Source organism: Canis aureus, chromosome 23, assembly GCF_053574225.1.
Source record: "Canis aureus isolate CA01 chromosome 23, VMU_Caureus_v.1.0, whole genome shotgun sequence".
Taxonomy (NCBI): domain Eukaryota; kingdom Metazoa; phylum Chordata; class Mammalia; order Carnivora; family Canidae; genus Canis; species Canis aureus.
The window spans coordinates 38,456,513-38,484,148 of NC_135633.1; the positions used below are offsets into that span (position 1 = coordinate 38,456,513).

A 27,636-nucleotide genomic window follows, 5' to 3' on the forward strand; every position below is an offset into this window, starting at 1 on the left:
AGAAGCAGGCTCCATGTAGGGAGCCCAACGTGGGACTCAATCCCAGGTCTCCAGGATCACACCCTGGGCTGAAGGTGGCACTAAACCGCTGAGCCGCCCGGGCTGCCCAGTGTACAACTTTCTTTTAAGCAAACTCTTAAAATGTATTCCAAAGTACAATTTACAATTTAACTAGTTCCCTGTGATGGTTATCTTAGGTTAATTCTAAGAATTAGCATTACAAACGATGTTTTATATATTTCTTTGTCTGTACCATGCAGGTGTATCCAAAGAGCAAATTCTGTAAGCAGTGGAATTACAAGGTTTGCTTGAGCTTTGTTATCAACTAAAGGGTATGTATTTTCAGGATACATTTTTATAGCTCATTTAAAGTTGCTAGTAAACACTGAGTCGCATGTATCTCCACAGCTTCTTTTGTCAAGAGACTTTTGGTAAAAGGAAAAGATGTTGAAAGAAAAGTCTTTGCCTTTATCATTTGCAGATCTTCCTTTGGTCATCTATAATTCACTAATAATTAGCACTAATTTCATAACCATTGTTTGAAAGTGAAGACAACTTTTCTGGAGACTAGAAGTGTCATCACCATGTTTAGGTTAATCTAATCTATTATTCTAAGAAACTAATATATTTTTTCAACTTCATTATCTTCAGATTGAATAATAATCCTGACATGACCACTAAGAAGTAGCTGGCTCAGCAATTGTCAAGACAGCTGTCACAAAAGAGTTTGCCCATTATTTGCTGCTGGCCCATTCCACAACCTTCCCTGGTTATTTCCCCAAAGAATTTGAGACAGCCTATTCTGCAGACAAGTGCTTGAGGACTAAACAGGATAGACTGCCCTCATAGACTAAGGGCAGAAGGCAGGTCATAAAGGAGAGAGTGGGAGGAAATTATTTTTCCAAGAAACCAGCTTATGAAAGGCCTAAAACCTAGTTCTGAGCTTCTTATTAGAAGGTGGAGAGAGAAAGGCTGAGTTATGGAGCTTGTCATTTTCCAGCACAGAGGTTCTCAGTCCTATTAGACACAACGATTCTTTTTTATAACAAATATTTTGCCTGAGCGCCTTATTACTATCTAAAGTGAAGTTTATGGATAATACAGCTTATTTACCCATACCACTTAAAAATGAATATAAAGGGGACACCTGAGTGGCTCAGTATTTTAAGTATCTCATCTAACTCTTGATCTCAGCTCAGGTCTTCACCTCAGGGTTGTGAATTCAAGCCCCACCCTGGGCTCCATACTGAACGTGGAGTGTACTTACAAAAAATGAATATAAAGTCAGAGCTCTAGTATAATGTAAGTAATGTATAGTAAAATAATATATGGGAGCTGGAGAGCTGTGTGTTCAGGCATGACTATGCTGGAAGGCCAATGAAGTTGCCACATCCTTATACCAACAGGAAGAATCACTATGAATGCCACAGCTACAAATGCAGTCTGGCTTAGGTGTGTTGGCTACTCAACTGCCACCAGCCTCATCAACTGTAATGATTATAGTTTTCCTAAATAGTGAAGAATTCTTAAATCCTGAAAAGAAAGGTGTAATCTTTTCTCAGTTTACTTGGATTTTGAATTTCTAGGATATTAAGTGATATTGAAACTAAGTAAAAACTTCTTCATATTTGCACTTAAAGTGGATTTTTTTTCTAGGTTCATAAGTAGCCTTTTCTTTTCTTACATAGAAATCTGATGAGATATTGCAACATAGTACAGAATGTGGAACAGTCTTCACTGTACAGGACTGTAGTGTACATTGCAGGCCATCAGGCACCCCTAATTTCTGTTCACACTAAGTGCCAGAGGTTTCTCCCTCCAACCACCATTGCAATAGTCACTTTGGAAATCTGCTTGGCATTATATGTTAAAATCTGCATTTCCTGTGACCCATAATCTACTCCTAATTGTATACACATCAGAAATGAGTATGGATGTACATCAAAAGTTTTGTTGAAGGATGTTTGCAGCAACATTATTCCTATTAGCCCTCAAATGGAAATAACTCATATGTTCCCTCAGTAATGGAACGGATAAATAAATTGTGTCATATTCATACACAGGAATAATATACAACAGTGAAAACGAACAAATTGCTACCACCGAAACCATGGAGAATCTTACAAACATCATGTTGAGGGACAGAGCCACAAATAAAATAATACATACTATATGATTCCAAAAGTTGAAACACAGATAAAACAAATTTATAGTATTTGTTGGAATAATGGCTGGAGGAGGAGTGAGATGTTTCTGTGGTGCTGACAGAACTTCTCCCTCCCTCCCTCCCTCCCTCCTTTTTTCCTTCCTCCTTCCCTCCCTTCCTTCCTCCTCCCTCCTTTCCTTTTTCCAGTTATCATTTATTTTTATCAACACAAGTTAGTATCCTGTGGAACACACTCTGGGAAAACTCTTTGTGTGACTTTAGTTTTATTAACTCCCAGTTTTCATAGAGAACCTCAGAGGGTTAGGGTAGCCTGCCTAATCCTAAGTGAGTAGTGAGTGGTGGATGCAAGAGTTCTATTTCTTGGCCTGGGTGGGGCTCACGTGTGTGTTCACTTTGGGATAATTCATTATCAGCAGAGGGGAGACTGACTATTACAACAAGTCATCCTACAGGATGACGTTCGTGCAGTGTACAGGGAATTAAAAAATGACTGTAATTAAAGAAACGTCCGTTTCTCTCCCCAGCCCTCCAGGGAAAACCAAACGCGAGAAACAAAATCCAGTTCAAACTCCAGCCCTCCCGCAGATCTGCAGACGCAAACGTCCACGCCGGGGTTAGAAAGTATTTCCGAACGGGTGCAAGGTGGTTACAGAAGCAACCAAGTCTCTTCGCTGCCCCGGGGAAGAAGGGAAAGGAAAAGATAAACACGGAGTTACCCCCCAGCCTTGCCGTTGGGCGCTCCGGAATCACCCTGGCAACGTGGGCCGCGACCCACCCTGGGGGGCGGAGCCAAGGCCCCGGGTTGACACCCTAGCAACGCCGCAAGCCTTTGTCGCGTCTTAGCAACACGTCTCGCCACCCTGCGGCTGGCCTACCCTCCCTTCCCTGCTCTGGGCTCGCTCCCGCTCACCTTGTCATTGGGCCTCTCGGTGTCCTCTCAGTGTCCCCAAAGGCTTTCATGTGCATCCTGGTGCAGGACAGCCCTCGGGGTTCCTGCGGTGGGAGCCCCTCAGGAGGAACCAGGGCAGTGGGAGGGACAGTGAGAAAGAACACTTAAGAAAGAAGGAAAAAATAAAATCAAGATTTGGTAATTTTTACTTTTAAGAGACATCCGTAGCTCTGTGGAGAAGGGATTGGAGGGTGGGAAAAATCACTTTTGTACAAACTCCATAAAAAGAAGAGACCTGTTGAGGACTGAGCACCGATCCAACTAGAAAGCTGCGATGTTGGACACTATCATCCCTTCCATGCAGGACCAGGGCAGGCAGGTGCTGCCTACCCTGCTGTCGCTCAGCCAGGAGGGTAAGTACTTGATAAGGGGTGAGTGCCCTGGGGGCTGGATCTTCACCTGCTGCGAGGAGGAGGTGGAAAACCTCCTTCCCTATCCACTGGAGTGGCTATGTTGTCTTGGAAACGGGCTGGTAATCTCAGCAGGCTCATATTGGATACCCAGAGACAGTTTCTTTATTGACTGCCTTAATGAGCGAAAGGGGCCAACTGAGGATTTTGATAAAAGAGATAATGTATTAACTTGGGGACTAGGGCAAAGTAAGTGCTCAATAAATGTTAGCTAAAAGCAACCACCCCAAATGGCTGCTCCTCAGACATCATGCAAAGAAAACGGGTCAGGTGATGCAGGGCCTAGTAATCATATTAAAGATGGTAGCCTTTATTTTAAGCCTGACTGAAGGCTGTTGAGTGTTTTGCATGGGGCTAAAGGAGGAGTTGAATGACATGATCAAGTTTGTGTTTTGAGAAGATTGCTCTGGATGCAAAGTGGAGAATGAACTGGAGTGTCAAGAATGCCTAGAACAGTAACTTAAGTGAAAGTGAATAGTAGTTTGGTCTAAAATGGTAGCAGTAAAAGTGGAGAGAAGTAGACAGACCAAAAGGCTATTTACAGGTAAACTCTACAGGTAGTGGACTGGATAGGAGGGTGGGAGAGGAAGGAAGTCTCAAGGATGAGTTCTGAGTTCCTGGCTCATATAACTGAATAGATGGTGGTGCCAGTCATTGAGATCAAAACCCTGGCTAACAGCATAAGATTCAAGGGAAGGAAGGTCCTGTTTTGAGCACATGACGTGTCTTTTGTGAGATATCCAAAGAAGCAGTTGGATACACATGTCTAGAACCTGAAAACAGGGAGGGTGTCTGGGCTTCTAAAAAAAACACGTGGGAGTCATCAGCATATTGGCAGTCATTAAAGCCCTGGGTATGGATGTGACTGCCTAAACAGAGTCTGGAGTGAAGACCGAAAGCTGAGGGCTGTACATTTGAAAATTCCAACACTTAAAGGCTGAGTTGAGGAAGATTACCTTACAAAGGAGACAGAGAAGAAATGGCTAGACAGGTAGGAAGAGAACCCAGGAGACAGTAGTGTGGAGCCAATGGAGAGGTGTTTAAAGGAGGAGAGAGCGATCACTAGTGTTAGATAAGACTGAAGGGTGGGAGAGGTGAAAATTAAACATATCTATTGAATTTATGGACAAGGGGACCATTGGGGACCGCTCAGCAAGAGCTTTATTGGTTGAACAACAGAAACACAAGTCAAATGACTACTTATTAACGTTCACAAATGAACCATTGTAAGGAGATGAGGATGAACTTTCAATCTCAGCAAAACACATAAATTAACTTTTCATCATTGTATATATCAAGTTCTGTTGCTTCCACGTGTTTCACCAAAGTTTACTATAATGTAATTAGGGTACTTAGAATGCCCAGTCATCATTTAATGGATGAGAACTGTTCAAATTATTGAAGACTACATATAGCTAGCCATCTGCAGAGGCAGGAAGGCCACACATTGATCTTTCCATTGCAGTGTGCTCTGGGAGTATGTTTCTTTGTTCAAATCACTCTTGAATATTTTGCTTTTTTGTGTCAGTATTTTAATTTTAGAAGAGGTCTTATGAAGTCAGGGAACTTTTATATTTGGTATTAACATCTATTTCAAGCATATATTATCCTATAATTTACATAATGGACACTTAGTTCCTTTTTATAATGATCATATGTAAAATAAGTATTCCTGCTACTTGGCACTGTGTTTAAAAATATGATTTTGAATGCATAAAACGTTTAGAATTGGAAGTCAAATGATGGTTGAACCGAGTATAGAAGAAATGTCCAGGGATTATTTCTTTATAATAGTGATTTTTGGTATTTCAGTATTTGATTAAAATAAATAACCCCAGGTTTCTCTAAAATATAAAAGTAGCATATTCTTTAACTTGTGTTTTAGACTGGATTACAGTTTCTATTTTGAGATTTAGTGATGTCCTCTGACTTTAGGATGTCAGAAAAATCAAAGTTAAAAATCATAGTTTGTAAGATTTTCAAATCCATCTATTCCAGTTGAAGTGCAGGACCCTAAAGCTTCCTAAAGGAAATTATGTGCAGGTTTTCTTTGTCTTCAGTAAGAAGTAGCAAATTTCAGTTTAGAGTTATAGACTCTCCTCTTACATAATTTATCCATTAGATTGTATAGAGTAAAACAACATGACTTGAATATACCATCCAAGTGAAGACAGATGATCCTCAAATTTCCAGTTAAGCTCCATCAAGTCTTTTCATTAGGGTTTGGTTGCAAGCGATATAGTTTCTCCTGGCTCTAATTAAATCATTTCCTTTTGGAATAGATTGCTTTCCTGAAATTTGAGTTATGTATCATGAGTCTAGGTGAAATGACTTAACAGTTTGGACTTAGTAACTTTGAAAGATCTCTGTGTAAATCCGGGTATGGAGATTCTGTATTATTAGTAATTTAATGACATTTTTGGTCATGATGAAAAATTTTATTTAGTATACAATTGGGATTGGTTGAAAGATCTTCTTAGTGCTTAGCAGCCAGAAGTAGAATTCTTTTGTCTATCGTAGTGGGAAGGAGTGGGGAATACAGTAGGATAGAGCAGGATAGAGAAAATACTTGGTTATAATAAACTGTGTTTCTGTGATTTAGTGTGAAGGGAAGAATCACTTGGCTTACTGTAGCATGCAGCCCTAGTTTTCTCGGTGGTAAGTGAATTTCCATCACCCAACTTATTCCCAGATGCCCATGAGAATCACTGGTACTTCTCATTGCCTAACCTATTCCTTTTGTAGCATATTAATAAAAATACTTATAACCTTGATATTCTGGAATTAAAAGACTGTAATTTCCCTGCTTTAGGTAGTGGTTTAAGCCATTAGAAATAAAAGTTATACCAATAAATCAAGCAGTTTCCAAAGTTGGGAAAGAATTGGTCTTTTGTCACCAACTGTATCCATATTCCAATGTGGCAACCTGGTAAATGTCACTGTTCTTGATCTTTTGTTTGGAGAATTAAAACATAACACTCTTGATTTGCAAAGAGTTCCTCACTGGAAAGTATCTTTTTTTTTTTTTTAAAGAAAAGTATTTTTTTAAAAGATTTTATTTATTTGAGAGAGAGAAAGAGAGCACATACTTGCCCATGAGCAGGGGGAGAGGCAGAGGGAGAGAAAGTTAAGCAGATTCCATGCTGAGTGCAGAGCCCAACATGGGGCTCAATCCCACAACCCTGAGATCCTGACCTGAGCCCAAATCAGGAGTCAGATACTGAACCAACTGAGCCACTCAGGCGCCCCTGGAAAGTATCTTTATAAGCTGAAACCCACCTTGGGGCCCAAGTTCCTGCTCCGCTGTGTCGGGTATACTTGGACCCAAGCTCGAGCTTCTTAATAAACATTCGTGTGTTTGGAAAAAAAAAAAAAAAAGAAAGTATCTTTAATACACATAATTAGGTTTGGAATGGAGATATCAAGACAGACTTAATTTTCTGCATTTCCTTTTTTTCCTTTTCTAGGCTTAAATTTTTTATTTGCATATAAAAAATTGTGCATTCCCATAATTAAAATCATTTGAACAAAAAAATAGCACTCTGATTAAACTGCATTTTATAGCCTGCAGGACACCTCAGACCAGCTTCGTTTTTAGATTTTACTGTTCTCCCACCCAGCTTCTTCCATTACCAACATCCAAGTTCTTTTCCTTCCCTGCCAGCCAGCCAGGCAGATGGAAGAGGCAAGCGTGGCTTTCGTTGTCAGTAGTTCTCGATTCTTTGGTGTCAAAAGGGGCAGCATAGTCATTTAAACTTGATCCAACTTCTTTGCATCTGACAAAGTTAAATAGCTAAAAGAAGGCACTACTTGTGGAACGTGTGGTGCATACTGGCATGCATGCCTCATTAAGATTCGCCTGCTTGCTTCTTCTGTTCAGTCGTTTCTTTTGAAAGCAGTGAGTTTTTCTCCTGCGTTTCTGTCTTCTTCAATTTCAACATATCAAATTTCTCACTCTAAGCCATATTGGGTTTGTCAGACTTGGTTGCAGAAGAAGTGGAGCAAGGCACAGGAGCCAGCGAAGTCTGGTTTGCACAGTGGCCACCGCCAAGTCTTTGTATTTCTAAATATTAGTTATACCTAGAGTATACCTTTATATCACATATTTAACGCTAGTTATTGGCAACTACTTATTTTTCTACCAGTTTTTCTTTGGGGGGGTGGGCGGAAACACAACTCAGAACAAGAAAAACAAAGAAGACCTCTCTCTGATCATTCAAAGCAGAAGTGAGAAGTCTGTGCACTGATTCAAAGTAAAGTCCCTTGGGTCCCGACCCAAAGGTCTGTTGTTAAAAATAATTGTTTTAGACATAATATTAATATATTTGTTGAAATAAAAAACATAGATCAGAAGCAGTAAATTAGGATTAGGGAGGGGTTCTGCAGAGCACTAGCAGCAGGGAGAGGTGACAGCTGGTAGTCTAAGAGTAACAAATGAGAATGAAAAGTAAGTCAAGGGGTGCCTGGGTGGCTCAGTCAGTTAGGTGTCTACCTTCCGCTCAAGTCATGATCCCGGGGTCCTGGGATTGGGCCCCCTGCTCAGAGGGAGTCTGCTTCCTCTCCCCGTCCTCCACTTGTGCTCCTTTCCTCTCCCTCTCTCTCTAACAAATAGATAAAATAATTTTTAAAAAAGCAAATAAAAAATATGGTGATCAAAAAAAATATGGTGATCATTTTGCAATATGTACAAATAGCGTATCATGTTGTACACCTGAAACTAACATAAATCTTTTTTTAAAAAGATTTTATTTATTTATTCACGAAAGACACAGAGAAAGAGAGGCAGAGACAGAGGCAGAGGGAGAAGCAGGCTCCCTGCAGGGAGCCCGATGCAGGACTCGATCCTGGGACCATGCCCTGAGTTGAAGGCAGATGCTTAACTGCTGAGCCACCTAGGCGTCCCTAAATCAACATAATCTTATGTGTCAATAGAATCTCAATTTAAAAAATACATTGTTTTATAGGTTAGTAATTATGTTATATGGGCATAAGACATTTAAAAAATACTGAAAGCTACTACATACTACTCAGTGTTGATAGATTCAGTTCACCAACCAGTATAGGTCCCTGCTGTCATGGAGTTTATCATATGGGCAAGGTTGTGGAAAAAGATGATAAATGAGTGCGTACACACACATACACACACACGTGCAATCTCTATAAAGAGCCCCCCCCCCGCGAAAAAAAAGAATTAAGCAAAAACAGAAGTATAGAGACAGTTAATGTACAGATAACAGCCTTTCATGCCTTAATGGTGCTTGCCTTTATTTCTGTGTTACATAATGGTATAAGAATGAAGGTTTATATTGCTCAGATGCCACAGAGTAGACACTCCTTAAATCATTTTTGAATGGGTCATTAAGAAAAGGTGAGAGTGAAATAGGTAATGGGGATTAAGGGGTGCACTTATGATGAGCACCAGGTGTTGTATGGAAGTGCTGAAACACTAAATTGTACACTGGAAACTAACATTACACTGTATGTTAACTAACTGGAATTTAAATAAAAACTTTAAAAAAGGCTAGATTATACTTGGTTAGCTCTATTTATAGAATAAGAGGAACTCTGTCACACTTTTATAGAATTTATAGAATTTCCTTTATTGAGTAAAAGGAAATGTGTGGTAGGGTTTCCTCTATCCTAGAAAGATTTTATTCAAAAGTTTGTTTATTATTATTAAGCACATTTTGGAATTTAAAAGGTGAGCTTTAGTCACTAGGAAAATTAACTTTGGGGAATGACCTTATTTTCTGCTAATTCTGAATAAATTAGGAATTAGTATTATTTGATTCTGCATTTCATATTTACTTTTTATTTACTAGGACTAGATAGTAGCACATGAGAGCTTAAAATATTTTTTATTTCCTTTGAATTTCAGAAGTCTCTACTATCTGGGCGAATGTTTCAGGATTTGTGGAACGGCAGCTATCCCTACACAAGGTAAGATTTATACTTTAGGTTTAATGCAAGAGTCCAAAAGGTCTTTCCTCCTTAGTCTTGTATAATTTTACTGTGAGCAAGATAGCTATCCAATTTAACTTTCAGTCCTGTAATTTTATGATATACTTATGGATAATAGATTTAACAAACATGGATTTTATTCTTAGGTAATGAATTTGTAAAAGTTCTGCTCTTGTAGTGATAGCAAGCAGAACACTGATTAGCCTGGCTATGTGTAGAGGAACTAGATGTATTCTGTTTTTCTGTGACCTGAGAGTTCCTGGCATAGCTGTAGAAGGATATGCTGTTTCCTATCTTGCGCCTTTACATGGAATGGGTTTTAACTGAAGTACAAGAAGACAATCAGGGACTGAACTCAACTTGCCAAAAATGAGGAACTTTGCCCAGCTTTGAATTTGGATGTGATAAAACTGGACAGAATCTTGAGGAGTTTGGAGGGAGTTGGGAAATTGTGGAACTTTTATATGCTACCCAGAGGTCCCAATATGACTGATAGCCCTTTGGCTAAATTCATCCTTCAGAATTACTTTGTTTGGTCTGATATTTGAATTAGTCACCACCACCTAAAATTTGGACAGTTTACATGAAATTTTGGATCTGTTTCAATCTTTTCTTGAAAAATCAGCAGATTTAGTAATACCGGTTTTCCATTCCTGCACAATGACACTGGGCTGGAGCCAGCAATGGGCTCTTGCCTTTGGATAGGGTTTGTACTTTCTGGCTACTGCGTCCTCTGATTGGCTACCTTCACTCCCTTACATTCTTTCATGGCGCCTGTAGGCATTTGTAATCCTTGATGTATGATATTTCCAGGGAGACAGAGACCTAGTTTGAGAGCCAAAAGCATTTGCTTCTACCCATCAGCCAAGATCACTACACTGCAGCATATGCCTTGGATGCTGGATTGTCTGATTTTAAATAAGAGACAAAACCTAAAAGAGGGAATGAGAAAGCAAAGATTCTTATGGCCTCTTAAATTCCTTCTCTGTATGGCAAATGATTAAAATTTAGAATTTCACACAACTTAGGACAAGAGGAATCTTAAACATAGATTAAAAGTAGCTGCAGCCTCCATACAAGCTTTCTTAGTCTTCACAGCCTTTGAATGATAATGGAGATGGGGGATCTGATGTCAGAAGTATTGCAGATCAATATATTATTACATTTATACTTAAATGAAAACTTAGAGTCATAACATACTATAGCTGTAAGAGATTGTAGAGATCATTAACTATTTAAGGCTTAATTCTCTTCATGTTTTTTTGGATAACGGTACAAAGGGCTATTTTTCCTTACCCCTTCAGTGAATTCTGATTGCTGCTCTTTTTTTTTTTTTGCCCCCTCCTTTTTCTTTTAGGGGGTTCAGATTCCAGGACTTGGAACTTTCACTTTCACGAGACAAAAACTTGAGGTGGGAAACAACAAGTTTATTCTGATTCAGAGGCCCATGTTTATCATGGCGGAGAAATTAGTACAGATTCATGGACTCAAACAAAACAAAATATATATTCCTGGTAAATCTCTTCAATATTTAAGACTTTCTCAGAAAGTAACTGGCATGGGGATGAAAATGAAAGGGCAAAGTTTGTTCACATGCTGTTTTATCGGTTTCTGATTTGAGGAGCTCTGATTTGAGGAGCTCACTTTTCAGGTGAGCTTTGGAAGAGGAAGGGGCCAACACAGGAAATGATATGCAGTCTTCCTTGCAGGCCATTTTATACCTTAGTAGCTTCAGAGCCAAGCATGGGAAGACTTAATGTGATATCAAGGCAAATTTATATAAATACCTCTTTACAGAGTTGTACAGGCTTTATTCATATTTTTAGGCCTTCAGAAGTTAAAAGTGGGGGGATCCCTGGGTGGCGCAGCGGTTTGGCGCCTGCCTTTGGCCCAGGGCGCGATCCTGGAGACCCGGGATCGAATCCCATATCAGGCTCCCGATGCATGGAGCCTGCTTCTCCCTCTGCCTGTGTCTCTGCCTCTCTCTCTCTCTCTCTCTGTGACTATCATAAGTAAATAAATAAAAATTAAAAAAAAAAACATTATAAAAAAAAAAAGTGGCTATAAAGAAAAAGTTAATTAGGGTCTCTGGTTAGAATTACAGTCTGTATTAGCTATGAAAAAGATCACTAACTGTGTTTCTATCATATATAATCTAAATTATTAGAATTTAAAAGTGAGAAGGTTAATAATTCCATAAGGACTTAATGAATACCTTGTATACCTCTCACACCCTAAAGTCTTCCTTCCTTCTCCCTGATTCTTTCTCCTTCCCTTCCTTTCTTCCCTCTTTCCACAAATATTTACTGAGGACCAACTATGTGTTAGGCCTTATTCCAAGAGCTTGAGATACAGTGGTAAACAAAACAGACATGACACCTGACACAGGATGCTTGCTTACATTCCAGCTTTGGTGTATGGACTTCGTGATAGTTGCCCTGGTTACTTAGGGGCTTTGGGGCTTCCTTCCTGATTTTTGGACTGTGTTCCTTTTGATCTTCCTTATCATCTCCTCTTGCATCAGACTCATACATGGATAAAGAGAGATAGCCTACCCCCAATGTCAGCAGGTGAAAAGGCTAAAACTTGCTTTTATGTTAACTTCCCCAAAAGTTAATTTTCAGAGTAACTTCCCACCAAAAAATGAAAGATTGGGAAAACAATACAAATTGTACTTAGAATTCATTATGTACATAAACTATATGGTAGACTTGATGGACTTTTCAGCGAATTCTACCTAGAGTTTTATGGACATATAATATCCTAATTCATCAAAACCTACCAAATAAAGTGAAAATAAGGCCAACTTTTTTTTTTTTTTAACAAAAATATTTGCTCCATAGAATTAGTTTTCCGTCTTGGATCTTGTAGTATAGTCCAAAAAAAGTAGTTTAGATCTAGGGTGCCTGGGTAGTTCAGTCAGTTAAGCATCTGCCTCCAGCTCAGGTTATGATGTCAGTGTCCTGGGATCAAGCTCCATATCAGGCTCCCTGCTCAGCCAGGAGCCTGCTTCACTTTCTCCCTGTGCCCCTCCCTTGCTTGTGCTTTCTCTCTCTTGTGCTCTCTCTCTCAAATAAATAAAATCTTAATAAAAGGATCCATAGTTAATTTTTTACAGGGTTGCATAATTAATTTTTAATTTTTTTACAAGGCTGAAGAAATTTCAGATTAAACATATACGCTTGAAAAAATAAAAAAAATAATAAAAATAAACATATACGCTTGAATTGATTCACAAGAACAATTCTGTCTACAGTTTAGCTTTGGGGTTATGATTCTTCATCATTAATTGACTAGGTAACTAAACATACAGTGATTCTTAAAGATTGTCAAGACAAGATCCTTGCTTTGAAGAGCTCAGAATTTAGCATGGGAAAGAAATATATAAGCAAGTGTTGCAACATGATTGAATGCTGTGAAAGCAGCATTGATCAAAACTGGAGCTGAGAGGAGAGCATGCTTAACTTTGCTCAGGGAAATTTAGGAAGATGACATATACCAGGAAGTCTTTTTTTTTTTTTTAAGATTTTATTTATTTATTTATTCATGAGAGACACAGAGAGAGAGAGCGAGAGAGGCAGAGACACAGGCAGAGAAAGAAGCAGGCTCCATGCAGGGAGCCTGATGTGGGACCCGATCCTGGGAGTCCAGGATCATGCCCCAGGCCGAAGGCAGGCGCTAAACCCGCTGAGCCACTCAGTATACCAGGAAGTCTTAAAGGTTGATAGGACTTTGCTGGCAGAGAAGCTATAGAAAATATTTCAGGAATAATAGGAATAATTCAAGAATAAAAGAAAGAGTAAAGCCTATTATGAGAGTAACGGGTAGTTTTGTGTGGCCAGGGCATATGATTGTTGAGGCAAGTGGAAGATGGTAAGACAAAAATGTTTGGTAGCAGTCAAATTGTAAAAGGCCTTAGGCACTATGATAAGCACTTTGGAATTCATCTTATAGGCAATGAGGAGCCATTGAAAGTTTTTGAGCAGGGAATTATGTTAGTACAGTTTTTAGTTTAGGAAGATAGTTCTTTTAATTACGGTAGTTTGGTGAAATATAGTAAAAGCCTTAATGAAGGCATTGGAAATCAGGAGGAAGACGAAGAAATCTATTCATGACATATTTCATATGGGTTTCACTGCCAGTTGAGAGTGGTGGGTAGCAAGAAGAAGGAAGGTATTAAGCATGACTTAGATTTCTTGGAAAACAGATGTACATTCTTCTCATTAATGCCATAGGGAATGAAGGAGGAAAGAAGGTTGGGGGGGGCAATGAAATAGTGAGCTCACTTTTGGTCATGTTACATTTGAAATTCCTGTAGAGATACTTAGGTGGAGATAATTCTAGAGTTTAGGAGAGGGGTGGGGACTAGAAGTCAAGATTTGGATAAAGTTACCTGAGAGAAGATATGAAATAAGGGGAGGAGACAGACAAGGACAAAGTTTTGTCAAAAAAACAAAACCAAACCAAACAACAACACAACAATAAAGCCCTATCTTATCAGAAGTAGAAGAGAAAGGAAGTCATCAAAGAAGACCAAGGAAGAGGAAATTGGAGAACCAAGAATAGTGCTATGGATACAAGAGCAAAGAGAGGGCATGGTCAACAGAATTTACAGAAGATCATGAGAGTAAGAGTTGCAATACATTCATTGGCTTGTCCATCATGAGATGATAGTATCCTTACTGAGATACATCGGCTGAAAGACAGATGGAAGAGAGACATTAGATGAATGGGAGGGGATAATCTGGAGGTGGGTAATATAGCATTCTCTTTTAAGAAATTTACAAAAGGGATCCCTGGGTGGCACAGCGGTTTGGCGCCTGCCTTTGGCCCAGGGCGCGATCCTGGAGACCCAGGATCGAATCCCACGTCGGGCTCCTGGTGCATGGAGCCCGCTTCTCCCTCTGCCTCTCTCTCTCTCTCTCTCTCTCTCTCTCTGTGCCTATCATAAATAAATTAAAAAAAAAAAAGAAATTTACAAAAAATTAGGTGGATAGAGGTGGTATAGAATCACCATTAAATCATGCAGAAGACTATGGGCTGATATAGGGAAGCTGGTGTCCTGTAGAGATATTAATCCTTATCAGCCAGCACTATTGGACACTTGAAAAGCTATAAATTAATGCTTGCTGAATGAATGTTTAGAATATTCTTCTTCTTTTTTTTTTAAGATTTTATTTATTTATTCATGAGAGACAGAGAGGGAGGCAGAGACATAGGCAGACGGAAAAGCAGGCTCCTCACAGGAAGTCCCATGCAGGACTCGATTCCAGAACCCCAGGATCACACCCTGAGCCAAAGACAGATGCTCAACCGCTGAGCCACCCACGCGTCCCAGAATGTTCTTCTTTCTATCCTATTCCTCTATTAATGGGTCTTGTTTACTGCCTCTTTTTGGATTTATCATTTTGATCATCTTTATTATTTATCCCCTTTTCTGACTGGTGGTCTGTTGTAGTGGAATAGATTCTGCTTATTTTTATGCTAGATATAACCATATTCCTTCGCAATATCATTTATGGACTCATTAGGGAGGAAAAGCAAGTTATCCAGTCTGATATCCTCTAATAAAACATACTTTCATTTGAAGGTAACTTCTACTATCTTTTCAAAACACTTGACATTTATAGATATTTATAAATATAAATATATATAGATATAATATATAGATATTTATAGATATTTATAAACATTTTAAAACGGTGTAATAACTGGAGAAGATAGGCAAATATTGCTACAGTATGTCCTGAGAGATAAGGGGGCTGAAAACTTCAGAAAACTCTGATGGAGAGATGGAGTTAGTTATTAACTGTGTCTCCAAGAGAAAATAAAAGCTTGTCTGGAGTACTGCTTAGAAAGCTAATTGTTCTTATTTTGAGCAAAAATATACTTTTAGGGAAAATTGTGCTGATTAGTGTCTGTTAATAGGGTACAGCTAAGGGCTTCATGTGGACAATTCTATTTTTGAGTAGTGAGAATCATAATTATTTGTGAGTATATATGATATGTCCTTGTAATTTCCACTTCTTTCCCCCCCACCTTGTCTTTTTCCCCTCTAGGTGATATCCCGGTTGTTCCACTTAATTTTGTCATGATATCCCTGGAGGGTCCATTTAGCAGGGATACAGTGGAAGGATGTGTGAAGGAGACGTTGCTTTTTTTATCACGATCCATTTCCATCAAACAAAATGTGGAATTTACTTTCAAAGGAATTGGGGTCCTTGTGATTAGAGGCAACAAAGTGAAGATGAGATTTTATAAGGACTTCCTTTGTACGATGGATGGAACTGGGGCATTGGCAAAAGCTCTAGCAAATGTAAATTACGTTTTCCTTCTCCAAACCCCTCTCCCAAGCATAGCTTTGAATTACTGTGTGTCATTATTGAGAGAAATTCAGGTTGAGGTGCACCTGGGTGGCTTAGTCGGTTAAGCAACTGACTTTCAGTTTCAACTCAAGTCATGAGATACTAATCTATTGGGCTTCATGCTCAACAGGGGGTCCGTTTGAGATTCTTTCTCTCTCTCCTTCTGCCCTTCCCCTTGCTCACATGCACACGTGTTCTCTCTCAAATAAGTCAATCTTTAAAAAAGAAAAAGAAAATTTAATATTGACATATTTTAAATGGCTCTTCCCCCAAGTGCAAAGAAGTACTTGTTTATAGATGATTTACTCTTTGACCAAAAGGTTAGAAGGGCAAAGAAACTATAAACTAAATTTTGAATTAATGCCAACTGAAAAATACAAATAGTAATAGAAACTCATAATTCTGAATATTTTATGGTACCTCATAGTTTAAAAATTCCTCCACATATATTATTTCATTTGAGTTTCAAAACAATTGTAAAACTGGTATTATTATTATCCTGATTTTATAAATGAGAAAAATGGGGGCTCAGCTTATGTGGGAAGCCTGAAGTCAGGGTGCTAATAAGTGGTAGAATCAGACTCTCTAAATGTTTTTTTTTGTTATCGTATTTTACTTAAAATTTTTTTTTCAATGATTTTATTTATTAGAAAGAGTGCATGCACACACACACAAGTGGGAGCGGGGAATGAGGGGCTGGGGGTGGGCAAAGGGAGAAGGACCTGGAGATCATGACCTGAGCTGAAGGCAGATGCTCAACCCACTGAGCCACCCAGGCACCCTGGTTGTAGTATTTAATGTAATAATTTAATGTAGTATTTAAAGCCTACAATAAATCGAGTCATGGAAATGTGTCTTTAGCTTTTAATTTGCCATATTGTGGAACAGATTTCATAACTGACCCCATCATTGTTAACTATTCAGTAGTTGGTAAGGTGGACATAGCAGAGTTTAAGGAGGTGGTGAAACAATCAACAGAACTAACTGGATGCTTTGTGTGCCCTACGTACATTCCTGGCAACGACAAAGCTGATATAAGCTAATTAGATTATCATAGAATGTTGTATAATCCAAGTCCCATAGAGCAAAAGCCAAAGCCTGAGTTTTAACCAAAAGTGTATAAATATGGTCGAATTCTACCCTCAAATTTCTCCTTTCAGGGAGCTCTGGGATGGGGACTTAAGAGTTGCGCATACTGAGGCTTTGGTGTTTTTTCCATGATCTAGCTTCATGCAGAGCTTTAAGGAGAGGAACCAACCGTGTGTGTGTGTGTGTGTGTGTGTGTGTGTGTGTGTGTGTGTGAAGTAGACACACACAAGGGTAGAACCCTCTCTTTTTTTCCATTAAAAACACATTGGAAGCAAAGCCAAAGCACTGGCGCATCTCTAATCTTCAGGGATTCTATGAAACTTTGTAGCTTTAATAATGTGTTTAGAAGAGAGGACAGCATTTTAATTGGCCTGCCGTACTCTAAGACAAAACTTTTTAGGACAGTTTTCCAGAAGTCGTCCTGAGAGAGATTATATGAAGAAAAGATCTGGAGGCCAAAGCAGATGGCAAACTGCTACATGTATCGCCCTCGTGAACAGAGGAACAAAGCACATAGGCATATTAAAGGGTCTGAGAAGTCGGGCTGGAAAGAAGCCACTTTAACTGAATCATGAATCATGGAACTTTAGTTTAATCCTATATTGATAACATCTATAAAACACATTTTGGAAAATTGCTGTAAAGTGGTGAGAGTGATTGTTTTCCCCTCAGATGTCCCATAACTTAAACTTCAGGGCTGTCTTGCAGAATGGTTCTCTTGGGAAGCTGTGGGTTTATTTCACTGATGCTGCTTTTCCTGGAAACATATTTAAAATCTCTTTTTAGAAATTCCCTTTAAGGGGATTCCTGGGTGGCTCGGCGTTTCGGTGCCTGCCTTTGGCCCAGGACGCGATCCTGGAGTCCTGGGATCGAGTCCTGAGTCGGGCTCCCGGCATGGAGCCTGCTTCTCCCTCTGCCTGTGTCTCTGCCTCTCTCTCTCTTTCTCTCTATCATGACTAAATAAATAAAATCTTTAAAAAAAAAGAAATTCCCTTTAATATCTTTTGTAAACCATATCGTTAATGCCAAAATAATTTTGTATATTCTCCTACACTAGGATAATGTCATAATGTGATTAGTGTATAATGTAATAATAATTATAATAGCTATTTGTTGAGTGCTTATTATGTGCGAGCCACTTACATATAGTACCTCATAAAAATCCTATGAATTAGATCTTATTGTTATCCCCATTTACCCAGGGTCTAAGGCTACATAACTGTTAACAGTATGGGGATGTGAACATGAATCCACCCGACTTCAAGTCCTGCTCTTAACCACCCAATTTCGGAATTATTTGGGTCAAGAGTGAAATTAGCCTCATTTTCCTGATAGTTTCTATAAGTTGGCTCTCCTCTTAAAGATGTATAAAGGAAGCCATAAACTCCGAATGCAATTTCCACAGAGGAGATGGTTTGAGAAAAGGCAGCATCGGTGGAATTGGTATGGGACTACCCAGGGTGATAAATGAGATAATTCCCCATTGGATTTTAAGCTCTAGACTTTAAGCACTCAAAAAAACCCAAACAACAATAGAGTTCCATGGTAACCTTGCATTTGAGATAGCCTGAAGTGTGATTTGTCTGTGGCCTGGATCATCACCCCAGGTGTAACCCTTGTAACCCTTCTCTGTCTCTGCCCTCCAGAGGCCTGATACTGTGGACTCCGTGTTGTCTAGCAGAGAGATCTTAGGGAAGCGACCCAACAGTGTGCTTGCATTTCCAAGGTCAGTGCTTTGCTCCACAGAATCCTTGTTTATTTATTAATGTGATTGGGCCATGTTTCTCACCTTTTCTAGCTCATGCTCCTTTTAATGCTCTCTCTCTCTCTCTCTCATGCTCCAGCAAAGAAGGATTTAATGCATACTTTCCGTAGCTAAGTTAGAAAACAATGGGCAGTTAGACTATTTCTTTTTTATCTCATTTTTTCTCCTGATGATTTAACAATTCTATACATCACTTGGTGTTCATCATGATAAATGTACTCTTAATCCCCTTTATCTATTTCACCATCTTCCCATTCACCTCCCCTCTGGAAACCACCAGTTTATTCTCCATATTTAAGAGTCTGCTTTTTTGCTTGTCTCTTACTTTATTTGCTTGTTTGTGGAACTCATAAGTTCCACATATGAGTGAAGTGATATGGTATTTGTCTTTCTCTCTCTGACTTATTTTATTTAGCATTGTACTTTCTAGGTCCATCTACACTATTCATTTTTAAAAATACTCTTAGTTCCATGGAAATTCTGATACTTTAGTCCCTGCAATATTAGTACAATTCTCTTCACCTGCTAAACTTCCTTTTACCTTCCGTCACTTCCTCTGACCTAGCTTCCTCTTTCTGCAGTCTAGCCTATCTCCTGTCTATACTGATTTTTACCACTCAAATGGTTTGAGAGACAGATAGAATAAAGGAGTGCGGTGGGTGTTACTAGTGGCTGCTGCTGACAATGATTATTATAATGATAATGATAATAATAGTTGTCATCTATGAACACTTACCACTGTAGATGTCAGATACTGTTAAGCACTTTCTCAATATTATTGTACTTAATCTTCAGTACAACTGTTTGAGATATGTATTATAATTTTATCCATTTTATAAAGGTACAAAATTAATTGTAATTTTAATTATTTTTTTCTTTTAACAAGTGAAACAACATGGTACAATATTAAGAACACTAGAATGGGAGTCAGAAGACTTGGGTTTTATTACTAGTTTTATTTCCAGTAAGTGGCCATTCCTCACTTATCGTATGCCCTTAATTATATTCTTAATCTTAATTGCTGTGCCATTAATTACTATGCATTTCAAGTAGAGGAAGTTTGGGGAATAGCAACCAGCTTCCCAGAGGATTATTTTCTCATGGTTTTTGAGTGTGTGACATCCTCCTGTGTTTGTTAGTTGATGTAAGGACTGTATGACATATACCTTAGCAAAATCAGTTTGAGGGCCAGAATATGCATTAGAGATTAGTTAGTCCAGCCTCTTCATCTTGTAGATGAAATGGCCAAATAACCGGCTGGCTAAACCAGAAATAAAACAATGGCTCCTCACTGCTCCGCTGTTCTTTCCATTGCACCATGTTGCTTAACTCATTAAAAATAAGTCAATGGATTCAAATAAGTTTATTTTGATCGTATTTTGGAAGACAAATTTGGCTGCCCCCTTGGACATATTTTGGCTTAAGCATTCCAGGAAGGAAAAAATTGCAATGAATCAAGAAAAGAGATTGGTAGACTCTCCTATTGATTAGAGAGCATAGACATGGCTAGGAGGATTCAATGGTCAAAACAGCTGTAAATGTTTAATTTATGTCAAGTTTGACCATTGAATTTACTGAAAATATCACCTCTCCCCTATTCTCCTCTCCTCTGCTTGCAACTCTAACCCAACACTCCATACTTGAGACCACAGAAAATCTACAACTACATACACCAACTGAACAACTCCATTCCTGCATTGTGCCTTTATAAGTCCCTCACTTTTGCCTGTGGGAAAGAATGGAAATGTGGGGAGGAGAAAGAGGCAGGAGAGGAATGGTTATTTCTCAGCATACTCTGCTTAGTAGGCTATGGAACTTTGCCTTTAAGTCATCCAACAGCCACTTTTCACTGCATCGCCCCTATGGCATGTGGTTATAGAACTAGAAAAGACAAAGTTTAGATCCCATGAATAATCTATGTAACAGCTGCTTTTGAGCCCCACTTATTGAGGAGGAAGGTCTTGGTCAGCTCCTAGACAACCTCAAAGAGAGCCTCAGCAAGTCAAAGCACTTGCCACCTTGAGGGAAATCAGCTTGCTTCAGAATCAGAGAGCTAGCTGGGTTGCCTCTCAGGATTGAAAGTTCACACAGTCACCTATTCAGGTCCAGTGCAGTAAATATCATGGCTTATTTCTAGGATTGATCTCAAGGAGGTGGAGAATAAACCACATATGGAGACCATTGTAGAAGAAGGTAGAAAGAATAGACAAAGGAAGTACAAATTAAAAGACCAGCCAGACAAAGAAGAAGGCATCAGAGGTAAAGCAATTATTCTGAGTATAATCTGTCATGCTTTACTGCTTATGAGTCCAGCCATATTGCTTAATGACTTCTATGCCCAAAATAAATAAAATTAGATTCATGAATAATCACTGTATTTTTCTTTCTAACAAATATCTTCATGTTGGCAAATCAAACTTAAAAACAAATGAAAAGAAAACAAATGGAAAAGAAAACAAAAAACAAATATCCTCTATTCTTGGAATCTTATATCTCATCCTGACCACTTTCTGACTGTCAAGCTTTTAGACTATGATCTCTTTGCTGGTTCCCCACTACTCAAAGAGGTCAGAATTCAGATGCCTACATGGTCCAGGCAAGTAATGTAACTGCATGAAGAGGGCTTGGTGTAACATGATAAGGTGACATATTAGCATAAATGACAATTTTTTATGGAAAATGGAGAACAGTACTTTTACATCTTTGATATTTGGCATAATAGAAGATAGCTGGACTTTTATATCTGTGTCTTCACTTACTCTGTTATGACATATTGTCTTGGTCAAAGCATATGAAGAAAATCCTAGGACCTCAAAGACGTTTTGAAAGGGTCCTAGGGATTCTTAGGGGTTGCCATACTACCCCACTGAAGACTTCCTCTAGGAGGTTGTTGCTTTGTGAGCAACATACTAATTGCCATTGAAGCAAAAAATGCTGATTGGGCCAAACAAAACATATCAGTGAGTAAACATTGGTTTGTGGATATTGGTTTTGCAACATGTGGCCTATAGGATTACATGTAAACTTTTAGCTTAATATTCACATGTTTTTGTGTCTTTAGCCTCATCTGTCTTTGTTGCCTATAGACTCCTTCTCTGAGCAAAATTGTCTGTTCATATTCTTCTTACATGTCTTGCCCTTCCCTACCTTCGTGCTTTCGTTCACTCTTTTTCTCCTGCCTATAATGTCCTTCCTTTTCTTATAGTCTATCCCAATTCTACTCTCCTCTCAGCATCCTTTTTACATCTCATTCCTCCATGAATACTTCCTTCATCACTGACTCTGAAGTATCTCCTCTCTTCTCTGACCACGGCAGACCCTTAAAGATGGCACCATCATTTGGGATTTATTTTTTTCTTTTTTAAAAAAAGATTTTACTTATTGGACAGAGAGAGTGTGCAAGTATGCGCATGAGCACACAGGTAGGTGGAGCGGCAGGCAGAAGGAAGGGAAGAAGCAGGCTCCTTGCTGAGCAGGGATCACGACCTGCCCTGGGATCATGACCTGAGCTGAAGGTGGATGCTTCACTGACAAAGCCACATAGGTGCCCTATCATTTGGGATTTAGACATTTTATATCATTGTCCTGAGTTGCTATTTATGCAATATATGTAAAGCACTTAGCATTATTGGTATATAATAAGACCTTCACAAATGAGAGCTTTCAGGTTTTTTGTTTATATCTTATTTTTCTCTCCAGCCATAGATCTTCCACAATTTAATGATGGGGTTATATCTAGATTAACCCATTATAATTCAAAACTCTTATATTGATACACCTAACCTCCTGAACATGATAGCTAGCCTATCTTAAATGTGCCATCTAGCCTACATTAGCCTATAATTGGGAAAAATCATCCAACACAAAGCCTATTTTGTAAAGTATTGAATATCTTGTGTAATTTATTGACCACCGAAAGTGAAAGACAGGTTGAATGAGTATAGAATGGCTATAGGTGCATTGCTTGTTTACTCTTGTGATAGTGTAGCTGACTGGCAGCTGGAGCTTGCTGTGCTGCCCAGCATCCTAAGAGAGTATTGCACCACATATTGCTAGTCTGGGAAAAGATCACAATTCAAAATTCAAAGTACAGTTTCTATTGAATACATATCACTTTTGCACCAACATAAAGTCAAAAAATCATAAGTCAAACCATTTTAAGGGAACCCTTTATATAGCTATTGAAAGATCTTTTTTTAAAAAAATTTATTATTTATTTATTCATAAGAGACACAGAGAGAGGCAGAGATAGGCAGAGGGAGAAGTAGGCTCCCTCTGGGGAGCCCAAGGCAGGACTCAATCCCAGATCCCAGGATCATGCCCTGAACTGAAGGCAGATGCTCAACTGGTGAGCCACTCAGGCGTTGCGATTGAAAGCTCTTTAAGGGCAAAGACTTGCCTCTTTGCATTTTCTAGAGTGACCAGCCAGTGCTTTGCACATAATGAGTATACAAAAATATTTGTTTTAACCACAGGAGGGAAAGGGACAATAATTTAAGATAAGAAATGTATCTTATGGGATGCCTGGATGGCTCAGCAGTTGAGCATCTGCCTTTGGCTCAGGGCATGATCCTGGAGTCCCAGGATCGAGTCCTGCATTGGGCTCCCTGCATGGAGCCTGCTTTTCCCTCTGCCTGTGTCTCTGCCCCTCTCTCTCTGTGTCTCTCATGAATAAATAAATAAAATCTTAAAAAAAAGAAATGTATCTTATATAAAAAATTTTCCAGGTAAAATAATGAGTTTAAAAAATCAGTTAAGTATAAAACCATCCATTTAAAGTTGAGAGGAAACTTGGTTTCATTCATTCTACAGAGATCTTATCCAAGAGACTTCAAGATAAACAAGCTATCTCCCCTCCCAAAACGACAAGCGTCAATTTGCTGAACAAGTTAGAGCAGAATAGGGATGGTGGGAAGATTATGAACCCTGAAAGGTAATACATTGGTATTTTATCTGTTGTATGTTACTAAATGTATTTTTGAGTTAAATCTTGATGCAGGGAATTTAAATGAGTGTTCATTCATTCCTTCCTTCATGCAGTGTTCTTGAGTACATTCTACCTGTTAGATGATTAGGATAATAGATTCAGTTAGGGGTCATAATCTAGTGGGAAAGCTAGAGACAGACAGACATAGAGTGATAAATCATGATTCAGTAGGATAAACAGAGGTGGAAACAAAGTAGCACAGAGGAGAGAGCATCTAAATCTCTTGTGGATTTGCAAAACTTCTCTTGTTGTTTTCGGAGTGTTTGGGCACAATATGGCACAGTTTCATATTTAGATCAAATTGGAAAGCTGTTTTGCTAAACATGGTTGGCACTCAATAAGCATTCTTCAGATGAATGAATGTGTTACAATTCGTCACGCTCATGTCTTCTAACAATATTATGTTAAAAGATTTCTATTTTCCTTTTTTCTCTTTGAGTAGGACGCTTTTTAAGACTTCAAATCAGTCAGTTATATTCAGGTATTTATTGAGCATCTACTATGTACCTTGCACTGCGCTGTCAACTTTGAATTTATTAATGTGTTGTAATGTATCAGCTATCATATGTGTGATTTATGTACTTTCTGGGATACTAAGACCATGTTCAAAACCCTAGGCACACTTGTTTTGAATAATCTCACTGTTATGAAAGAGAATTGAGAATTAAATGTTTTGTACTGTGGAATTTAGTTCAATGCAACAGACACTGAGCACTACCGTGTGCCAGGTGTTTTAGACACAGAGCTATATGACATAAAAGACATATAAACCCACTTTCATGAAAGAGTCTTTTAGGGAGTCTGATGTAAAAGAAGTAATATATATGACAAAGACAACAAAACAATGTACAGAAGCTGCAAAGAGGAGAGAATAATTAATTGTTAGGCATTATTAGTGAAGGCTTCCTATTGATGTTGATGAAATCATGGTTTTTGTGCTGATTATTAAATTAATACATGTTTATCACAGAAATTTTGAAAAAATGAGAAAAGCAGGAGATAGAAAAAAATCACTCATAACCTCATAAATAGAGGAAACTTTCTGTTAACATTATGGTGTATATTCCTCATTTTAATGTACATACAATATATACATGTTTTTATACTTGAAACACATACACACATTTTAAGTACAAGTAAGATCATATCATAAGAAGCTTTCTTATACTCACAATAAATGATAAACATTTCCCCATGGCTTTAAAGATCCCAGGACATGAACAAATAATTGCACATCCTTTCATTGATTAAACCTTTTGTTTAACCAATCTCTTTTTGTTTTTTGTTGTTGTTGTTGTTGATGATGATGTTTCAAAGATTTTATTTATCTATTCATGAGAGACACAGAGAGAGAGTGAGAGAGGCAGAGACACAGGCAGAGGGAGAAGCAGGTTCCATGCTGGGAGCTTGACATGGGACTCGATCCTGGGACTCCAGGATCATACCCCGGGCCGAAGGCAGGCGCTAAACCCTCTGAGCCACTCAGGGATCCCCCCAATCTCCTTTTGGATATTTATATTAAGAGGATTTTTAGTTTTAAAATATTATAAACAATACTGTGATAATATAACTACACATAAGTGCACACATCGGAGTATCTATAGTATAAAAACTTAAAATTTTTGAGATAAAAGATGAGCTTTTTTTTCATGCCTTTGGCACATGTTACCAATTATTCTCAGGAAGGTTGTATCAAATTATCTTCCCAGTAGTGAGAATATGAGGGATTGCTAACTTCTCCATAGTTTTGTTAATACTAGACATTTACCCTCCAATGGATTCCCATTCTTGCCCAGGGTAAAAGCCAGAGTCCTTGCCATGGCCTGCAAGATCCTGATTTCTGATCTCTCTCCTACTTTTTGTTCATGATCTCATTTCCCTCTGGCCACGATGAGCACAGACACACTCCCACATCAGGGACTTTGCACGTATATACTCCATTCACTCTGCCTGGAGTGCTTTTTCCATCAAATATCTGATTATTATTATTCTCTCATTTCCTTCAGGTATCTACTCAAATGTTACCTTCTTGGTGCAACTTTCCTGGGCATTCTATTTATGGTTTAAAACTCCATCCCTCCAGCACTGCAGGGCATTTATTACCATCATTACTCATACTATTGAATTCATTCATTTAATCTTATCAGCTGGCTGTCAGTTGCCATCAGAATGTTAATTCCATTAGAAATAGGATTCCTTTTTCTTTCTTTTTTTGTATGTTTTGTTCTTCATTGCATCTCCCATGCCTAAAACAGTATATACAGTAAGCACAATATATTTCATAGAATAAATAAATTTTATCCCCATTTCACAGAATTGGTAACTGAGACTGCAGGATGACCCAGCTTGCTTAATGGCAGTCAGCTTGTAAGCAAAAAAGCTGGGATTCATACCCAAGTTTGTTTGATACAAAGCATGGGTTCTTAACCTCTCTATGTATAGATCCTCTGAAAAACCACACTAAGATATTTTTCTTCCTCTTATATTTATACGCCTCTAAAATTATCATTGCTCATGTCAGGCTGTTTTAAATGTTAATTAATGTTGCAGTGTTTTTATAGCTTATCATCTCCAGGTTGTTTGAAAAATGACAGTGAAATGAAGTCTAAACTTTCTCCAGCCCCCGTTTGCCAGGATCATAACAAGGCAGGACAGGTACAGTGGCTTCAAACAAACAAAATCCAATCAGAATCTTCCTTTGACTTCTGTTTCTCATTAAGAGTTATGGGGATTGCTCTTTTTTCAATGTATGGATATGGCTCAAGTACTCAGGACTCCAAATTGGATGATAATAAGTCTATCTACTAGTTAAAATCTGCTACAGTTAACAGAAGTGGGGTTGGGATATCTTTCTTATTTTCAGTTGCTATAAATACCTCTGAACAAATGAGAGCTCAGTAAATCCTCTTGAATATTTGTGGGACCCAATCTGCAAATCTCATTTTGCTAATTGTCATCAATACATCCTTTTCTAAAGTATGTTGCTTGACATACTTAGCCTTTGGAGTGCTTGTGAAGAGATTGTGAAGGTAAAGAAGTAAAAGGCAAAAAGTAATTTGTCTTTAAACTTGGTATTGTAGGAAATGTGTTATGTGTGTTTGCAACGTGCACAGCGCAATTCCCCATTGTACTATAGTGAGGAGAGGAAGAGGAGAGAGATAGAAGATGAGAGGCTCATTCAGCAGTATCAAATGCTGAAGGATCAAGAGGCTCTCCTAAAACACCAGGTAGTTCAATACCTCTTTTAAAGAGTGCTTAATATGGGACAGTAGCACATGAATATAAAGTTCCATTTAAAATCTTCCATCAGGGCACCTGGGTGGCTCGGTTGGTTGAATGTCTGACTTTTGATCTCAGCTTCAGTCTTGATCTCAGGGTTGTGAGTTCAAGCCCTACACTGGCTCCAAGCTGGGTGTGGACCCTATGTAGAAAAAAAATATATAAATATATATATAATATACATATATATTTGCACCTGTCATTGATTACTCCCTTACCCCAATCCCCAAGGATTGAGTTTGAAAGGTAGAATTCCTGAATTTATATGGTTTTATTTGTGATTTCTAATAAAATGTAATTGAGTCTTTTTCCCTTCAAATTCATGGCCTATCTATCTAAGCAAGTGAAGAAAGAGTGGCATGTTCACATTTGCACTACTCAGAGTTCTGTGGTCTCCCATAATTGATCCTACTGCTCTTTCTTGCATTTGTTATATCAGGTAGCCACTTGTGAAAGCTTCCATTCCCTCTTACAATCCCCGTAGAGGTGCTGCCTAAAGCTCCAAAACAGGATATTAAAAAACCTTCCCTAACTCGCTTTTATAAATCCATGAAGACATCAGAAAGTACCATTACCTCCAAAAGGCACGTTTCTGCCTTGGTTGGATTATTATAATGTAATAGAATTAAAATTTTAAAGGCTCAATGTCAATATGTGATTTTTT

The 27,636-nt window shown here is 38.5% G+C and overlaps 1 protein-coding gene and 1 pseudogene across 4 annotated transcripts in view; one reads left to right on the plus strand and one right to left on the minus strand.

The window, feature by feature from the left end:
* Window positions 1-2,986: 2,986 nt before the first annotated feature.
* The window catches only part of CCDC81 (coiled-coil domain containing 81), a 41,603-nt gene continuing 16,953 nt past the window's right edge, over window positions 2,987-27,636 (plus strand). Inside the window, exons 1-10 of one of the 4 annotated variants that reach the window (XM_077867350.1) lie at window positions 2,989-3,469; window positions 6,129-6,184; window positions 9,405-9,466; window positions 10,845-11,001; window positions 15,547-15,803; window positions 18,588-18,667; window positions 20,844-20,965; window positions 23,519-23,639; window positions 26,255-26,348; window positions 26,774-26,920. In XM_077867350.1, coding sequence (XP_077723476.1) covers window positions 10,935-11,001; window positions 15,547-15,803; window positions 18,588-18,667; window positions 20,844-20,965; window positions 23,519-23,639; window positions 26,255-26,348; window positions 26,774-26,920 — 888 coding nt within the window. In that variant the 5' untranslated portion in view covers window positions 2,989-3,469; window positions 6,129-6,184; window positions 9,405-9,466; window positions 10,845-10,934. Of the gene's footprint in view, window positions 3,470-6,128; window positions 6,185-9,404; window positions 9,467-10,844; window positions 11,002-15,546; window positions 15,804-18,587; window positions 18,668-20,843; window positions 20,966-23,518; window positions 23,640-26,254; window positions 26,349-26,773; window positions 26,921-27,636 lie in introns of all 4 variants that reach the window. The other 3 variants (XM_077867349.1, XM_077867351.1, XM_077867352.1) reach the window with 3 other exon arrangements.
* On the minus strand, window positions 7,375-8,603 carry LOC144295546 (thymosin beta-4-like; annotated as a pseudogene).